Source organism: Pelodiscus sinensis, chromosome 1 (genome assembly GCF_049634645.1).
Source record: "Pelodiscus sinensis isolate JC-2024 chromosome 1, ASM4963464v1, whole genome shotgun sequence".
Lineage (NCBI taxonomy): Eukaryota > Metazoa > Chordata > Testudines > Trionychidae > Pelodiscus > Pelodiscus sinensis.
The window spans coordinates 252,074,153-252,093,273 of NC_134711.1; the positions used below are offsets into that span (position 1 = coordinate 252,074,153).

Sequence of the window (19,121 nt, forward strand, 5' to 3'; positions counted from 1 at the left end):
GTGCTTGTTTTATGTATATTTTTAAAATCTTATTTTATTCTGTTGAAAATTTTAATAACTTTTCCTATGGCGTCTGTGACTGGAGAATCTTATACTGCATGGGCTGTTCCTAAGGATGCTGAACTTATAAACAAATACTGATTGAACTAAAATATAGTTTAGTAACAGTCTCTTATTCATAATCTTTTCTCATTTGTATATTAAATTTAATACAAAATGCCTAGATAAATGGGTAGACAGTTTAAAAAAATGTATGTGAAGAAATAAAATGTAAGTTTGGGAAGAAAGTTATTAAATTTTTATCAGGGCTCTTTTGAGCCTCTTTATTTAAAAAATGTCTTGTTCTTTCTACCATTTTGCGCATTGTCTACTTACATTATAAGCTTTATGTGGCAGGAAACTTGTTTTACTATATATTAAGGGCTTCTGTAGATGGTAAAGTTACTTTGAGGCAAAGCCAGGGCTCTGCCTGATGGTGCAGGGCTACTGCAGCCCCAGCATGGTGGCCTCCCCACTTGACCCCGTTTAGTCAGTTAACCAATTAAACATAATGTTCAACCCATTAACTAATTAAACAAGGTCTGTGAGTGAGGGATCATTTTCCAGGATAGATTGTAGATTGTCAATGACTTTTACAGATTACCTAGAGCAGTGCTTCTTCAGCTCTAGTCCCCTTTTTTACCCACGATAGCTTACATCCAAGTAAAACTGTTAGTCTTCTGGCATCTTAAAGACTACTTGTTATTTCTCTCTGTTGAGGGAAATTTTACTGCTTGCTACCCATTCACAACTTCTTTTTTAATCAGCAGGGAGCAGTGTACAACTGCATCCCTCTTTGATTCAAAGAAAGAGAAAAGGAATATTAATCCTCACAAATTTCTTAGTATAGGGATTAATCTATATGAGGTCTACTTTGCATTTATTTCCATTTAACTCTAATCTCTAGAGATACTGGTTTACACAAGATGGAAACAGAGACCTTTATCCTTTGAAGCTCTTTCATCGAGGTGAGGTTTTCCTGAAAGTGTAAGGATGTTTAGCCCTTGTGTTCTGGTCAATTTCCAGTATAGGCATTTATACTCTGCCTTAAATATTTCCTTTTGTTTTCAGCAGAATTATATATTATTCACTTCAGTATTATCAAACACCTGTTGTATTTTACCCGATTATAGTGGAAATGTTATTGTGACAATAACTTCAATATGAAGCTTTAAAAACATTCTAGTATTCTTTCAGATAAAAGCAGTTGTATTATGCAAGTTACCATTCTTTTTATTTCAGGAATTTGATGAAGCTTCACCCAAACGACCAACAAATCCTTATGCTTCATCTAAAGCAGCTGCAGAATGCTTTGTTCAGTCTTACTGGGAAAGGTATCAGGTAAGCTTATGTAGGTTTCTGAAGCAATAAGGCAGTGGTGGGCAACTTTATCTAGAGAAAGGGCTGCATGAGTGGCCCTTCTTATCTCAGTGGGCTGCAAAATTGTCATAACGAAGATGGTCTCCCGGGTTACAGTAGTTTTGTTAACTGTGTTTGCATAGCTAGAATTTGCAGCGTGTGCTATTTGAACTGTAACAGTGGTTTGATTAGATGCAGAGGGAGTGCACAGCTCTTACAGTCAATACTGTGTGCAATAATCAGCCACAACTCACTGTGCAAGAAAAAACAATATGGACAGAACCCAGCAGAATCTGGCAACCTTGCACATGGGCAATGGTACACAAAATGTCTTGTGGGCCATTTGTAGAACCCCAATGGACTGCACGTTATCTACTACTGCTAAAAGGTTTATTGCAGTTCCGTCCCTTCCATATGTATCAAAGGAAAATCTACCACAATATGTAAATACAGTGTGCAAGCACCCATTAGATCTGAATTATAATTATAAATTGAGTGTTGATTTTGACATAAGTGATAGGTGTGACGCATGCAGCCAAAAATGAGATTGAGAGATTCTTTATGGTAAACTTGTAGCAACCCTGGAAATATTTATGGTTTGGCTGAATATTAGAAATAAAGAAAACATGATAGTTTGGATGCAGTAAATTAAATAAGTTAGTGTAGAAAGACATAAAGTCTAGTAGGTAGGGGGAAAATACAGCAAAATAAGATAAGTAAACCCTGAAGAGAGGAAAGTGCAGCCCCAACCTGTGTCACCTGACTCTAAGGTCCAGTAACCAGTAATTATGTACTTATAACAAACGTAATAAAATAACCAGCGTTTTTAGGTATTTTTGATCAGTGCGTTTTCATACCCCTTTGGTATGCTATGCTGGAAAAGCACCTTTTAGGCCTGAATGTTATGTTTTATCTATTGCTTATAACTAGGACCCTACCAAATTCAAGGCTATGAAAAAAGGCTCCTGACAGTGAAATCTGGTCTTCTGTATACTTTATACTATACAGATTTCATAGGGGAGACCGTTATTTCTCAAATTGGGGCCCCTGAATGTAGGGATGTAAAAAGGCATTTAAAAATGCAGCCACTAAAAATCCTACCAGTTTAGCTCACTGCAGGCTCTGCAGTATAAAGCTGCTAGCCCTGCTCCTGGGGAGGAGGTTTTGCTGGCTGCGGCGAATCAACCTCCCCCGGAAAAGGACCAACATGGGCTGTCGGCCATGCTCCTGGGGAGGCTTTGTTGCAGGCTCTCCCAGAGAGCCAGTGTGTAACCTGTAGCGGGGGGCCAGGTGGGCCCACCATAGACATGGGCTCTCTTACTATCTAGCTCAGCGTCCCTGCCTGCAGTGGGCCCTGTGGAGCTAGAGCAGCCACCTGTCAAGGTAGGTGGGGAGCTGCTCCAGCCCCTACCAGTTAACCGCAAGCAATAAGCCTCACCCTTCAAAGGTGAGACTTATCAGTTAACCATTTACATCTTTACCTGACCCAAAATGGCATTGCAGGGGCATCATAAGGTTATTATAGAGGGACGACGGTATTGCCACCTTTACTTCGATGTTGAATATAGAGCTGTGTGGCCAGCGCATGGCAGGTGGCGGCTGTTAGCCAAGCACTTCCGCACCATGCTGCCCTTACTTCTGTGCCTCTACATTCAGAGCTGGGTGGCCAGAAAGTAGTGGCTGCTGACTCAGGGCCCAGTTCTGTAGGCAGCAATGCAGAAATATGTGTGGCAATACTGCAGCCCCCTGACAATAACCTTGCATGCTTCCTCAACCCCTAATTTCTTTTTGGGCCAGGATCACTACAATTACAATACTGACATTTCAGATTTAAACAGCTGAAATAATGACATTTACTATTTTTTAAATCATATGATTGTGAAATTGATCAAAATGGACCATGTATATGTAGGGGCTATTTATAATTGTATTATTGTTAGGGGTATAGTGCATATAAGGAATCATATTCTTTTACTGGTATGATTATTTGGTTACTATGATTACTACAGTTAAATTGGTATTTTGAATGTGAGAGATCTTTGGACTAATAATGTTTATGTGGAAACTCAGTCATGGTAAATCTTAATAAACTGATTAGAGAAATTATTTCGGACACACTACTATGTGATTCACATTTCTATTTAAATTAGATCAAAAGGATACTTGCCTATCCTATTATTAAAGACATTGCAAAACAAGCAGATATTTGTGAACATAGTGTCCCTTTTTTAATCATAATGGTAAACTTCTAAATTTTCATCTTTCTTCTACCAGTCTATAAAAAACCCCTCTGAATTCCATGGTTTATAAGTTAAGGCTAAACATAAAAGAAATTATATATTCCAAAGTAGGGGTGTGTTTGCTTAAACATTTAAATTATAAACTGTCTTGCTTCCTTCTTCATCTTATTTTGAGGGGGCCTTTGAATGCTGTTCATAAGTGTGTTGCCTTGGGCATGGGGAGAACTCAGGAGTAGGTGTCTATTAGTGACAATAAAACATTACTTTCTAATAAGATATGTCATATAAGCTTTTTTTTTTTTACAGAGTCTAATGTATACATGTTTGTAGTGTCCTTTAAAAGGGACTGCAAATGTGAATCGGGATCAGGAACTTCTGTTGCTGACTCCGTTTCTCCATCTCTAAACTGGAGGCACTTATCTACTTGCAGCTGTGTCCTGAGGCTCATTTATTCATAAAGTGCTTCCAGAGCTTAACATAGGCACTACAAAATTGCAAATTGCTACTATTAATGAGTCAGTGGGGAAAAAAGCTAAGACAGTTTGGGTGTACATTTCTTGACGGATACTATATCTCTCTTGCTTAATATTTTAAAGTTTCCAGTTGTTATCACACGAAGCAGCAATGTTTATGGACCACATCAGTATCCAGAAAAAGTAAGTTAGATGTATGTGTTTGTCTAAACTCTATAATCTGAAACAAAAAATTACTTTACTATTGGGTCAGAATAAACTAACAGTGTTTTCCAAAGAAAATAATTTGTATCACAGGCAATGTTGGTCATGCTCGGTTATCATCACCTGTTTTAGTCTGATATTAATAACCTACCATTCTAACCCTCCTAGATGACTTATGTTGGTGGGTGTAACAGAAAACAAAAAATACGTTTCATGACGTAAAGCATTTGGCAGAGTGTCTCAAATTCCTGTTGAGCACTGTCAGAATTTTTAAGAGTGATTCTAGATTTACAGAGGCTATCAGAGTACCACAGGGATTGGTGTTAATTCAAGTCTTAATTAGTAACTCCACTGATTACATGAAAAGCAGGCAACAATAAGTTTAAAAAAAAATCTGTCTCACATGAAAGGGAGTGGAATTGCATCAATAGACAAATCTGAAAGTCAGAAATGTGGTCAGAAATAAAATGAATTTTAGTGGTTGTATTTGCCTAGGTTTATCTTGTAGAGAGGAATAATTCAAAATGGATATTAAATGCAGGATGGGAGGAGTTGTGTTTTGCATTGCTACTATCTAAACATGGGGTGATAGTGGGAAAATGGCAATGCAAGTTAATTCATATTTTGATGAAATGTGGTATTTTGCAAAGGCACATGTGTACTATTTGGTGAGGTTGTGCCTCTCTGAACTTCTTTTAGGTCTGACCATCTGGGGGGGGGGGGGGATTTAAATCAGCTGGAGGTTAACAAACATTTAGGGGCTGAATGGACTGATTAATGAAGAGTCAAAATAAACTAAAATGTATAGCTTTCTGTAGTTAGAAACAAAATAACACCTGGAACAACCATTTCAAAGTTTTGTGGGAAGCTTTGTGTTTTTGATAAATCCTTGTCCACAGCTGGATACTGTGATTTGCCAATTTATGTATTTTAAGGCAGCCTGGAATTCTTGCTCAAAAATTAGTATCTCAAGATCTTTCTTTGTGCCACATTTGTGGTGTTTAGCTGGCAACTGTAGCTTGTTTGTAGCCATGGATTAGTTGGTAGATACCAGGCCACCAGATTTTAACTCATGCTCCCGGATGTTTGAGTAATTTTTTTTGCCTATGTGAGGATGTTTGGGTATGACTGTCCTTTACAGTAGGATCATACTTCCGCAAGTGTTTAACTCCGTTTGTCTTGTTCCTGCAAATGCTTTCACATGTGCTTAACTTTATGCACTTAATTAACCCCATTGATATCTCTGAGGCTCATATGCATAAAGTTAAGTATATGCTGTGTTCATACGATCAGGGCCAAAGTGGTTCCCTAAAGAGGGTAGGATTTAAAACTATTGATCCCGAGATCTTCAGTGACAGATGCCTGTGCTTTTAGAATAGAAGATCACAAATCCTATTTCCCTGTTTTGTATATCTGCTATTAAGCTGGCTTGTTTCACAGAATCATAGCGGGCTTGTTTCACAGAATCATAGCGGTCTTTTTTCCTGTCTTGAGTTAAATCATTTGAACAGAGTGCTGAGCTCTCTATAAAAATGTTCACGTTGAACAAGAAAATAAATATGCCTGTGACTTTCATGCCCAAGGAGCTTTTAACTTGGTTGTTAGGATGAATGTTGGAAGGCATGCATGCTCACAAATGCTCTTTAAAGCTATTCTAAATGGTTTTCTAACATTCAAACCGATATATTATGTCAGTTTTTCTCACTAACTTTTTGATTGTGTCGCTTTGTTTTTAAATAAATATTCTTTATGCGTGAAATTCTGGGTTCATTGGCTTCAGTGAGGCCAGGATTTCATTTTGTATGTCTCCTGAAGAGCTTCAGGTTTTCAGAAAATGAATATACTGTATTTTTTCTTCTGTTTAGGTTATTCCAAAGTTTATATCTTTGTTGCATCAAAATAGAAAATGGTACGTAACTCGAGTTTTCTACATTTAAAAAACATTTTAAATATGTTGTGGCAGGGAGTATGTGATGGAAAAACCTTAATTATAGTTGTAATAAATGCAGTATTCTTCATAAATTAACATTTTTTTAAAAATAGTAATCTGAGTATGCCCATGATTTACTTGCATTTTAGTTGCATTGCAGTCAGGAACCAAAAAAGGCTATTTTAAAATTAACTGAAACAAACTTCTTTCAAGTAATTTTTAATAGTTGTATCCACTTAACACACACCAGTATGTTAACAGAATAAATGGATACTTCTGTGTAAAGTTATACCACACAATATCTCTCTCTTCTTTGTTTAGCTGCATTCATGGTTCTGGGCTTCAAAGAAGGAATTTTATTTACACCACTGATGTAGTAGAAGCATTCCTTACAATTCTAAAGAAGGGGAAGCCAGGTGAAATTTATAACATTGGATCCAGTTTTGAAATGTCCATTTTACAGCTTGCTAAAGAACTAATCCATCTAGTAAGTAAACAATGTGTACCATTGTGTATTTGGGTTTTCTTTTCTTATTTATGATCGTACATCTGCAGTTGAACTGCAGAGGATTTGAATTACTTGGGGCTTATGTGAGTTTAATGTTCAAAGGGTGAGAAAGATGAAGTTCAGCAATCCCTTAGAGACAGAAGTGCCTTGGATCCACAAAGCAGGAAGCACAAGTATAGTACACAAAACAGCTGTGCAAGCTATATCCCACTACAGTATTTTGTTAGTCCTAGATCCTGACTAGGAAGAAATTGTGTGCAAGTTTGAGGGTATTTCAGTCTCCATATAAATGCAATCTTCCTAGATTTTGGAAGACCTGGGATCAATTCCCTGCTCTGCTATAAACTTCCCGTGTGGCCCATGAGCATGTCACTTACCCTCTGGATGGTTCAGGCCTTCATCTGTAAAATGGATGGTGTAAAGACTATATAGTATTTTGGGAGGTACTGATGAAAAATGCTGTATAAGAAACAGGGTATTAATTATTATTTGTGTGTCACTGAAGCAAATACTTTTTTTAAAGGAGTCAGCATTGAGATCTCACCACCTGCTTTTAATACAGACTAATGACCAGTCATCAGTTGGCAGCTATTTCTTGATATTGTATATCGGTCAGGGAATGTGGAATTGCCAAAAGTGAACACTTGATATAATTTAAAATTATACAAAAATCCAGTTAAATATCGAGTTGCCACTATAAATAGTCAAAACTAATTACCTTGTAACAGCTTTGCCAACCACAACTCATAACATTTAAACTAAAAATACATAAAAAATGGTGGGTTTTATAATCCAGTGTTTAAATTTGAACTTTAATGTTGATTTAATTCTGTCTTGTAACCAGGTTCATGATATAGAAAATGATTTATTTGTTTCTTCTTGACAGATAAAAAAGACCAGTTCAGAATCTGAAATGGAATATTGGGTGGATTACGTTAAAGACAGGTGAGGAATTGGCTGAGCGTCTATTAGGAGATTTTTATCTTAAAGATGCATTCCATCTTTTTTGGTTTGCAGTGGCACAAAGAAAGCACAAAACTAAGTTCTGATTATATCCTTTTATGATACTAGTGTGTTCCTGCATATATCAGTAATATCAGTCTCACGCTGACAGAGGGCATATTCCATTTCTAGTCCTAGACCAGTGTGTGTGTTGGTATTCAGCAGTACTTCTTCCACTTATTCCATAGAGGAATGCCTACCATCAGTAAGTAGATTTGCACAAATATAAAATGTAGAATAGCCTTTATGTAAAAACTAAATTATCTTAGTTTGTTCAGTACCTTGTGGCATTCACCATCACTCAGGACCTTTACTACAGGTTGAACCTCTGTCATCTGGGACCTCCCTGGTCCAGCAGGACCATGGCTGTTGCTGGACCAGAGACACTTGGTGGAGGGCCAGAGGCAGGAGTCCTGTGCGGGGCCTGGAACCCTGCCAGGCTGGCTGCAGTGAGCCAGTGGCTGGCATCCCTGCTGCAGGAGTCCAGCTGAGCTGGTGGCAGGGCAGCCGGAATGCCAGCAAGCTTTGGTGGGACAGTGGTCTGCTGTGGTGGGGCCAGGAGCCCCATCAGCGGGACCATGGGGCTGCTGCAGCAGGGCTGGTTGAGCCAGGAGCCCAGGCAATAGAGTCGGTGCTGCCCCGGTCAGGCTGTTAGGGTTGGGAACCCTGGCTGCTAAGTAGCAGTCTGCTATGGGGGGGAAGAGAGGGTAGGGTTGAGGGGGAGTCCCAGCAGTGGGACTTTGGGTTGGCAGGGCCGGTGCTGCTGTGGCAGGTCTGGGAGCACCAGTGGCGGGGCAGTGGTTTGCCGCGGTGAAACTGAAAGCCCAAGCTGCGGGAGCATGGGCTGCTGTGGCAGGGCTGCTCGCATGTGGGAAGCCCTCTGGGAGGCCAGACCAGGAGCATAACTGGGCTGAGGGGCTAATTGCAGGGGGGTAGAAATGATCTCCCCTGGTCCGGCAAAATCCCTTCTTTGGGACCGCTCAGGTCCCCAGGATGCTGGACCAAGACGGTTCAACTTGTATCACTCTGATGTCTGCCCTTTGTTTATCTTTCTGTTTTTGTGTGTCCTCTCTGTTCTCCATTTGCATTTCCTTCCTTCAAGTTTCCCACCTTCTTGTATACTTCATTTTCACCCAATTCTCTATTGTGAAATGATTAGTAATGCAAAAGTTAATATCACCATTAACATGTCATCAATAAGCTGTAGAATTGACACTCCCCAGTGTGGTTAATATGGTGCAGGAGAGGTCACACATCTGAGTCGTCGTTTTGGTGATCAACAGGCTCAGAAAGATTTATCAGTAAGGTTAAGATTCTATCACGGGTATTTTTAATAAAAGCTAGGGACAGACCATGGGCAATGAACAAAAATTCATGGAAGACTGACCTGTCCCTGACTTTTTAGTAAAAATACTTTGGGGGCAGGAAGAACAATTCATTGGTGGAGGTGCTGCTGGGGACTTGCAGCTGCTCCGACCCCAGTGGTCCTGCAGCAGGGACTGGCCTCTGTTGCTCCAGGGAGATGAAGCTAAGACAAGCTGCCACTTTTGGCCTCTGCTTCAGCCTTGACCCAAAAAAGTCATGGAGGTCCTGGAAAGTCATAGAATCTGTTAGAGAAGAAACAGGCCACTCAGAATGTTGCGGTGGGGGTCAGAGGTTATCTTGTATGGCCAATAAAGCAATTCCGTTTACCCCAGCTGCTGTTGGGTTGTCTGTTTCTTCTCTAACCTCTGGCGTCACAAACAGGATCCCAGGGGAGAGTCATGCCTGATCATCACGTCTTGATGGATCGCATGGGTAAGTGTGACGGGCTCTTTACTGCAACAACAGTTAGGGATTTTATTAACAAGTTGGTGAGAAAATGGGAGGGAGTCCTTATGTGGATCCTTCCGGGAGTGGTCATGATTGGTCTGCCATCCAGGAGTTTCCAGGGTTGTGCTGATTCAGGCTCTGTATGAGGGTCTGTCACATTTGTGGGAGGAAGTCACTAACCTTAGAACTAAAGTAGAAACTCTGCAGCAGATTGCTGAGGAGCAGCACACTGTTAATCATTAGTGTGTTGGCAGCCAGGATGGCTCAAAACCGCATGAACGATTTTTAATCATCTTAAGTCAAAGAATCTGGCCCTGAAGGATCAAGCAGATGTCTTAAAGCAAGCTCTCATCACCTTCCTTCTCCTTCTGCTTCTTTTACCCCCTCTGCCCCTCTTTGAAGCAAAATTCCTTTTTCTCTCATCCCTTCTCTTCAAAGAGAGGTACGCAGACGTAGAACATTTGAAATTTTTAAGAATGGGGGCTAGTTAAAAATACCGCTCTCCTTGTTAAATTAGTAGAGTAAGCCTGTGTCCATGGAAAGGGACCATTCAGCGAGGGGGGAAGGGGGTAGGGGGCAGAAGCCAGCAAGCTCAGCACAGGGATAGGAGGGTGCAGGTGCAGGTGCAAACCTCCCAATGAGAGCTAGGGAGTATCCTTGCCACTCGGAACAATGTGTTGGGGGTTTGAGGTTAACGTGCGGGGGCAATAAAGCAGTTCCGTTTACCCCATCCGCTTCTGGGTTGCCTGTTTCTTTAACAGAATCCAGGAACACCATGATAGAATCTTATCTTTAACTATTAGTTAGTCTTCCCAATATGAACAGAATATCTTGGCAGCCAGGAGGACTTTAAAATTATTAACTTGAAAAAAAATAAAGCTTATATTCTGGACACTCTGGGTATTTCTACACTACCACCCTAGTTCGAACTTGGGTGGTTAATGTAGGCAACCGAAGTTGCAAATGAAGCCCGGGATTTAAATATCCCGGGCTTCATTTGCATCTTGCTGGGCGCCGCCATTTTTAAAGCCCCGGTAGTTCGGACTCCGTGCCCACGAGGTGTACTGGTAGTTCGGATTAGAGAGCCTAATCCGAACTACCTACTCCGTGCCGCGTGTAGCCGTGGGCATGGAGTCCGAACTACCGGGGCTTTAAAAATAGTGGCGCCCAGCAAGATGCAAATGAAGCCCGGGATATTTAAATCCCGGGCTTCATTTGCAACTTCGGTTGCCTACATTAACCACCCTAGTTCGAACTAGGGTGGTAGTGTAGACATACCCTCTGAGTATAATTACCTTGGCTGCATAAAAGCATCAGGGGCGGCCAAATGAAGCCCCTTTGGCTGTGTATTATCATTGATGTGTTCAAGGCCAGAGGAGACCATCATGATCATCTAGTGTGGCCTATATAACACAAGCCATAGAATTTCCCCATAATAATTCCTAGAACATAAAATACAAACACTGTCCTTGTATTCCTGATAAGATTGAGAAACAGATAAACTTTAGAGATGGGAACATATGAGCCCTGAAGTGTTTGAAGAAAAATAGGACATTGTTCTATGAAAACTAAGTTTTCTATAAAATATGAACTCTGCCTCTCTTGCCATGAACAAAGATAAAGACGGGAAATTGGAAAGACTAACCCTGCAGGCTATATCTTGGAAAATAATTTTTGTGGCAGTAGTATAACATCTTAAAATATAGCACAAGACACTTTATATTTCATTTTGTTTAAATCTGAAAGATTCTTGGTTGACGAGATTAACAGACACAAGTCTTGTTTGTGTGACAGGAAGCACTGCGGTTACTGGGACAGTGCTGAACATTGTCTTTGTTTCCACTGGCAGCAAAACTGGGTTCAGCATTAGTTCAGCAGCATCTACATCTTTTGTCAGTTTCTGGAACGTAGGTATGGCATATTGCCTAGGTGCCTGAGTTCCTAGATGTAGAGATGCAATATCTTTTTTCCTCCGGTAAGCAGAACTTTAGATAAAAGGTGAAATACATAAGTTGGATTCTCCCCACTCACTTTTCATCAATGGATCTTGGTATGTCTACACTACCATCCTAGTTCGAACTAGGGTGGCTAATGTAGGCATTCGAACTTGCAAATGAAGCCCGGGATTTAAATATCCTGGGCTTCATTTGCATGTTCCTGGGCGCCGCCATTTTTAAATGCCCCGTAGTTTGAACTACCTGCCCGCGGCTACACACGGCACGGACTAGGTAGTTCGAATTAAAGCTCCTAATTTGAACTACCGTTAAACCTCCTTGCAGGAGGAATAACGGTTGTTCGAATTAGGAGCTTTAATTCAAACTACCTAGTCCGTGCTGCGTGTAGCCGCGGGCAGGTAGTTCGAACTATTTAAATCCCGGGCTTCATTTGCAAGTTTGAATGCCTGCATTAGCCACTCTAGTTCGAACTAGGGTGGCTGTGTTGACATACCCTCAGAGATTCATTTAATCTCTTGCTTCAGCACTAGTAAATGGACTGTTGAACTCTTGAGGTTCCTTCTGCACTTGCATTTCTATGATCAAGTTAGTTCCATAACTCTCTTGGAGGTGTGGAGGGCTGGTTAAAAATTAGGCGGGAATCATTTTAAATGGAAAGAAAAGGGAGGGAATCAATTAAAGGAGAAAGACAAGATAGGAAAAGAAGGGTAATAGGACAGATGTGGCGTGAAACTGAGGTGAGAAGACTTCAGGAGGGGGAGTACAGGATCAAACAACAAACCAGCACAGGACAAAGACAGTCCAGTCAAAAATGTACAGTGTCCAAAGGTCCCACCTTTGGCTGCTTCTGGCCCTGTCAGCTGAAGTCTCTGGTAGCTCCTCCGTACAGGGCCAGATGGGTTGGGGGGGTGGGGAAGAGAGAGACAGAGACAGACATGCTAGCACAGTGAGATTTAAATTACCGTGAGGCCCAAATGCCTTATTTTTCCCCCTGAGCAGCTGAACATGAGTTTTGTGCATGATTACATGCATGATAGAAATGTTTTGAAGACTTGTGTGAATGGGGAAAATATTTTTTTAACTTAAAAACACCCAAGTGCTTGACGGAACTGAAGAGCAGAGTCTGCACACTGAATGTTTTCAGAAATAGTATACGTGCTTTAACTGTGTTTTCCTTTAAACTTTATTTTTGTATTTGTTTTTCAGACCTATCAATGACCTAAGATATCCAATGAATTCAGAAAAAATGCACAATTTAGGATGGAGACCTAAAGTTCCATGGAAGGAAGGAATAAAGAAAACAAGTATGCTACATTTAATATCTATAGCTATCTTGGGGGAATGTTATTTGTGTGTAAAGACGTAGTGAATATTTTGGTTTTGAAAATTGAGTAGCTAAAGTTAGAATGCTGTTGAACTTACTCTTTCAAACTAGCCAGTTAGAACTGATTCCTTTTTAAATAGCTTATGTATCTGTTAGTATTATTTTTAAAAAAATACTAAGTCACTTTGCCATTTTTAGTATAACTTTTTGCAGGGGCAAAAATAAAGTAGACATTACTGTACCATATCAGAGTCTCTTGGTTTAAGGGCTTCGTTAAAGTTTCCAAATATTATTACCTATACATTTCAAAGAATGCAAATTATGTATATATAGTGTTAGCTTCCCTGTGGTATCTAGAAAAGGTGTAGACATACTCCTGCTTATCTGTTTCTCTGTTGAATTTTATATATATATCTTAATTCAACCTTCTCGTTTATGCTAGTTGAATGGTACAGAGACAATTTTCGCAACTGGAAGAATGTAGAGAAAGCTTTGGATCCCTTTCCTGTGACGGGCCATTCACACAGCTTGATGAACTGTAGGATGTAAGAAAGAACATAGAGGAAATCATTCTCTCTCCTTGTGACTATTTCTTCTTCCTAGAAACTTGAAGTCAAATGACCAAGCTGAAGTTTTCACATATTTCACAATACATGGACAATTATGAATTTGCAGCTGTAAATAAGGAACAAAAGAGGAAAGATGCTCAGAGCTTTTTAATATTTGATTTTATAGATGTAAATCTGTTAACTTCTATTTCCAGTGCAATATTCTTAATTTTTTATAAAAAAATATTTTAAATAATTAAACTATATGAAGGATTTTTATAACACTATACATAGATACACTTGATATTACATTTGTTCACCTTGATTAAGAAACATTTTCAGTCCAACTGGTATTTTTGATAAAAATTAGTTAGTGGTTTTTTTAAGTTCAGAAATGTTTCATGCATACCAGATTGGTCATCTCTTATACTCGTTCCATCTCATTAGCTACAAAATTACATTTTCTGGTTAGGCATTTAATTATTAAGGAGCAAGTGTTCTATACCCTACAAAAGGTACAGAATCACAAAAGGCAAAGATGAGTTACAGTAAATTTCCTTGCCATTGCAGTATTATTCTCTATAGATCATTGTTCTAGAACATTGTCTGCTCTAACTTTAAATGTCTTAAATAGCAGGTATCACTTGCCTGGGAAATCGTTTTTACCCTAATAGATTTTTTTTCATGAAGCTTGTATTTAATTTCATTCCATTATCTGTCTAGATTATTTTCAAATGATTTTGGCACAGTGGTCATTATCCAGTTATTACCCTTTTGTATTACCCTAAAGAATTTCATTCTCTTTAATGTTTACAGTTGAAAAGTTTGGAAAAAACTTGAACATTGCATTGTTACAGTATTTCAAATGTTATAATGTTCTGTGATATGAAGAATATTTTTTGCCATGGGGGGGAAGAAAGCTAAACAGTTTTGTTTAACTGAATTGTGTGGTGGTTTTCATGATCAGAGTTTAGATCATCTTATCAATTAAACATTGCGTGTTAGTAAACTTTCCTGTAAAGTGTTGTTGTTTTTTTTAAAATGAAGGGAGAAATAGTCTGATTTTTTTTTTTCACATAAAATTGAGTAGAAAACTAAATTATGGAAAAACTGCTTGGTTTTTTTTTTTTTTCAGTTTATCTTGTCTAACTTGATTATCTTCTCTTATGCATGAGTTGATTCAGTGTGTGTCTTGTGTAAAAAGTTAAATGATGGCCTTCTACGTTAACTGAATCTTCGAGGGGTCTTGAAGTGTAACCCTGCAAGACGTTACCCATTCTTGGAAAAGATAATGGCATGAATAAGAGATTGTTTCATAAGCCATTTTAATACACACGCATGCTTGTAACCCTAAACACAATGGGAAAAGCCACGAGAACGAGAAAGGTGAGGTAATATTTTATTGGACCAACTGCTGTTGGTGGAAGGGATAAGCTTTTGAACTTTGCAGTGCTCTTCCTGTGGTCTAGAAAAGGTAACCACAGTGTCCGATCTAAATGCAAGATGGAACATTGTTAATTATAAGGGTTTACACATGTTATAAGAGAGCACTTAAAATTGAATAGGCAATGAAAAATCACAATGGAGGGTTAACAACAAGCAGTACAGTGTGTTGTACTGAGCTATAAAAATAGCGTCTTTAAGTCCATGATTTTTAGTGTCTAGCAGAGCTAGTGTCTCCCTGGACTCCTCTGCCTCCATGTCCTTCCCCCAGACTCCCCAGCTCCATCAGTGCACCCTGATTTCTCCACTTTGTCTCTAGTCTCCCGACCTCCCCCTTACCTTTGCCCTTCATGAGGTGAGTATTTTGGGGGTGGGGTGGTCTTGGCCCACTGTTCCTCCCACAGTTCTGATGCAGGGGTTCCCAAGCTATTCAGAAAGCATCTGGAATCCTAGCTTTGAACCCTGGCTAGATCCTCACTAGAGAGGGATGCATTAGATTTTGGGGGCCCTCTCAGTCCTAACCGGCCACAAGATTTACAAAGGGGTCCTGAGCTAAAAAATGTGATGACCTGCTGATTTTGCATTGGTGGAAGGACTTAATTTCTGTTTGAACTAGAACTAACTCAGCATACCTTTTAGAAAAATATCCAATCTTGATTGGAAAAAAAATGCTAGTGATAGAAATCTCACCACATCCCTGAGTAAATTAGGATTAATTACCCTGTCAAAATTATTTGCCTTATTTCCAGTCTGCAAGGAACAAAAATATTAAGCTTAATAAATTCATAGTTACTTATAAACTGTAATCAAGTCACCCCTAGAAATTTCCCTTTCATAAGCTAAATAGATTCTAAGAGCTAAATTGCCAAAAAGTGAGTTTTCCTGTAAGGGTATGTCTAGACTACAGGGTTTTGTCGACAAAACTATACCTGCATCTACACTACCACCAAGTTCTGTCGACATAACGTCGACAGAACTCGGCAGTTTTGTCGACGGCGGTAAACCTCATTCTACGAGGAATAACACCTTTTATTGACAGAGTTCTGTCGACAGAAGGCATTATTGCATCTAAACTGTCCTTTGCGTCTGCACTGCCATGTCGACAAAGCGGCTTACTTTGTCGACAGAACTGGATGTAGTCTAGACACTCTTTGTCAACAGAAGCTTTGTCGACAGTATCTGTCGACAAAGCCACTGTCAACAAAAGCCTGTAGTGTAGACATACCCTTAGGCTGTATCTACACTGGCCACTTATTCTGGAAAATCAACCGCTTTTCCGGAATAACTTGCCAGCTGTCTACACTGGCCCCTTGAATTTCCGGAAAAGCACTGACAATCTACTGTAAAATCATCAGTGCTTTTCCGGAAAAACTATGCTGCTCCCGTTCGGGCAAAAGTCCTTTTCCAGAAAACTGTTCCAGAAAAGGGCCAGTGTAGACAGTGAAAATGACGATCGGGGCTTTTTTGCAGAAAAGCGCGTCTACATTGGCACGGACGCTTTTCCGGAAAAAGTGCTTTTCCGGAAAAGCATCCTGCCAATGTAGACATGCTTTTTCCGGAAATACTTTTAACGGAAAACTGTTCCGTTTTAAGCATTTCCGGAAAAGGGTGCCAGTGTAGACGTAGCCTTAGTGTTCAGTGGCGAAGGCACTGGTTGCTACAGGGGAAGGCTTCAAAGGGATGCAGGTGCACGCTGCAAGACAAAGTAAGGACTGGGATAGCTCAAAGGAGAGTGCTTGTGTGGCTAACAGGCTGGTTCTATAGGAAGCTGATACCCTGTTAAGCACAAGTAAGACTCTCTTTCACAGAGTTTTGGAGTACTCAGAGCTACTTGGTCCTGGGTACCCATCACAATTATAGCATAAACTGACTGAGCTTACCTTCCCATGTCTGTTCTGCATATACACCACCCAAGTTCAGCAACCTCCATCAAATTTAACTAATATGTACATTTTAGAGAGATATGGGCCAGTGTATAGGCCCTTGTTCTTCTGGACTCATTAAATATAAATAGTGTTTCAAACTGTATGCATATAGTCACACATGCTTTAGAGTTTAACTGTTCTAAAGATTACAATATTATACTGGTTGGGTAACTGGAAGATGTGCATCAATTTTGAATAAGCCAGTCATTGTTAGGTAATAACAACCATGAAAAGAATGTGACGACACCAAGATTTGTAATGTCATAACTTACTGTTGCTTTGGAGCACTTTTCCACTAAACAAAGTGAGGGTTTTTCTGCCTATCCCCAGTTGAAATCTTCCATCTGTTGGTTTTGTTTTGTGTTTTTCTTGTTGTTTTCTTAAGCAATGATGGATAGTGTCCTCAGCATTTCTGGTTTTGAAAGCATATGTCACATCCAATGCCGCTACATGTAGCATGCTAGGGAAAGTAGGGAGTAGCAAAAGAGCTCCCAATAGATAGTGGGACAAATTGAGGAAGCTGATGCTTACTCTAAAGCTGAAAAAGGAAAGATGGTGCTATATGCCACCACCTTTTTCTCCAGAGGCTTCCTGGGGGGAGGCTGAGAGATATTGCTTCCTCTATCCTGCAACAGGTGCTATTAGGACTCCTCCTTACTTATCCTGCAACAGACATCAGGATCATGATGGTAAAGTTTTGATGGCTAGCTCTCATAAAGAGAAAAATCTTAGGCACCTTCACCAAGTGCTACTCACTCAGTAAACAACTGTTCGCTAATGGGTACACTTCCTGATGCACAATTAGTTGCTATGTGAGAAGTCCTGTGGCACCTTAGAGACTCATGGCTATCACTCTGAGACTTTTCTACTGTGTGAGAGCAATCCCTAAATGTAATGCATCTCCTCCCTTAGTATTTGTCTTACCAATTCTTTTTCATTATTTCATGGATGCTTCAACAATATGCTCCACACACTCCAGTAGTAATAATACTAATAATACCTAGTTTGTCATACTGCTGTTCAGCAGTAGACCTCAAAGCACTTTGTACTGAGGATGTCAGTATCATTTTTGACAAAGGAAAACTGAGGCGCAGAGAAGTGAAGTGACTTCTAAAGTCTCCTGGCAGTCTAACAGCAGAGAGAAGATTGGAAGTTAGGTCATCTATCCAAGCCTAGGGTACTGATGTCTATAAATTGAACCTCTCTGGTCTGACTCCTTTGGTACCTGATTGATCCTGAGCCAGGAAACTTGCCCAGAGCAGAAGTCTGTGTCAGTTCCTCTGCTGCCCTTGGGTGCTAGGCTCTTCTTTAGTGGCAGCAGAGGGGCTGGCATTAACCAAGTGAGGCCTGGGGGAAGGGTGTGCTTGAGGGAAGAGGCAGGATGGCTGTGGAGCCAGGAGTACAGCCTGGTGGGACTGGTCTGAGCTCCACAGCAGCCAGATTGTGCTCCCAGCTATGGCACTCTACAGCTACCCTGCTGCTTCTGGTGCCAGTGAAATGTCGAAAGCTCCTATTTTATAGGAATGTGCTACAGGTGAAACTTGCTTATTGGTATGATCGTAAGGAAGTGCTACTATATCAAACCTGGAGCTAACTGCAGATACAGTGAGGGAAGCAATAGGGCAATGATGATGAATATGGCAGCAGAGAACAGTGCAACCTCTCAAAAGAATGAGGAGGTTGCTTAGTGCTGCCTGTAGCTCAGACTGATGGAACAAAGCTATTTAAAAAAAAAATATCAGTACAACAACTTTCTCCCATGTTCAGTTCCACTTTTCAACCCGGCACCGACGAAACAGCCAGGCTGCGTCTAGGCTGGCCATTTTTTCTGGAAAATCAGCTGCTTTTCTGGAAAAACTTGCCAGCTATCTACACTGGCCGCTTGAATTTCTGCAAAAGCACTGACTTCCTACTTTAAGAAATCAGTGCTTTTTGCGGAAATACTATGCTGCTCCTGTTCGGGCAAAAGTCTTTTTCCGAAAGACTTTTGTGCAAAAGGGCCAGTGTAGACAGCAGAGATTTCTTTTCCACAAAAAAGCCTGGATTATGAAAATGGCGATCGGGGCTTTTTTGCGGAAAAGTGCGTCTAGATTGGCCACGGCCGCTTTTCTGCACAAAGTGCTTTTGCAGAAAAGCGTCCTGCCAATCTAGATGCTCTTTTCCAAAAACACTTTTAATGGAAAAGTTTTCCGTTAAAAGCATTTCCGGAAAATCATGCTAGTCTAGACGTAGCCCTAATTTTCAATGCAGGATCTTACTTACGCTTACAGTCTTCCCTGATCCCAGGACAGCCAGAGATGGCACAGTGGGGCGGGGGTGCTCTCTTTTGCTCCACCCGCCGCTGGAAAGAAGAAAGCGA

General features: G+C 40.3%; 1 protein-coding gene across 3 annotated transcripts in view; it reads left to right on the forward strand.

Annotated features, from left to right (window-relative positions):
• Window positions 1–14,407, forward strand: part of TGDS (TDP-glucose 4,6-dehydratase) — a 30,293-nt gene extending 15,886 nt beyond the window's left edge. For 2 of the 3 annotated variants that reach the window (XM_075918821.1, XM_075918822.1), the window contains 7 exons: window positions 1,282–1,380; window positions 4,235–4,294; window positions 6,181–6,224; window positions 6,567–6,732; window positions 7,640–7,698; window positions 12,729–12,826; window positions 13,289–14,407. In XM_075918821.1, coding sequence (XP_075774936.1) covers window positions 1,282–1,380; window positions 4,235–4,294; window positions 6,181–6,224; window positions 6,567–6,732; window positions 7,640–7,698; window positions 12,729–12,826; window positions 13,289–13,395 — 633 coding nt within the window. In that variant the 3' untranslated portion in view covers window positions 13,396–14,407. Of the gene's footprint in view, window positions 1–1,281; window positions 1,381–4,234; window positions 4,295–6,180; window positions 6,225–6,566; window positions 6,733–7,639; window positions 7,699–9,501; window positions 9,553–12,728; window positions 12,827–13,288 lie in introns of all 3 variants that reach the window. The other variant, XR_012900576.1, reaches the window with a different exon arrangement.
• The last annotated feature ends 4,714 nt before the right edge of the window (window positions 14,408–19,121 follow it).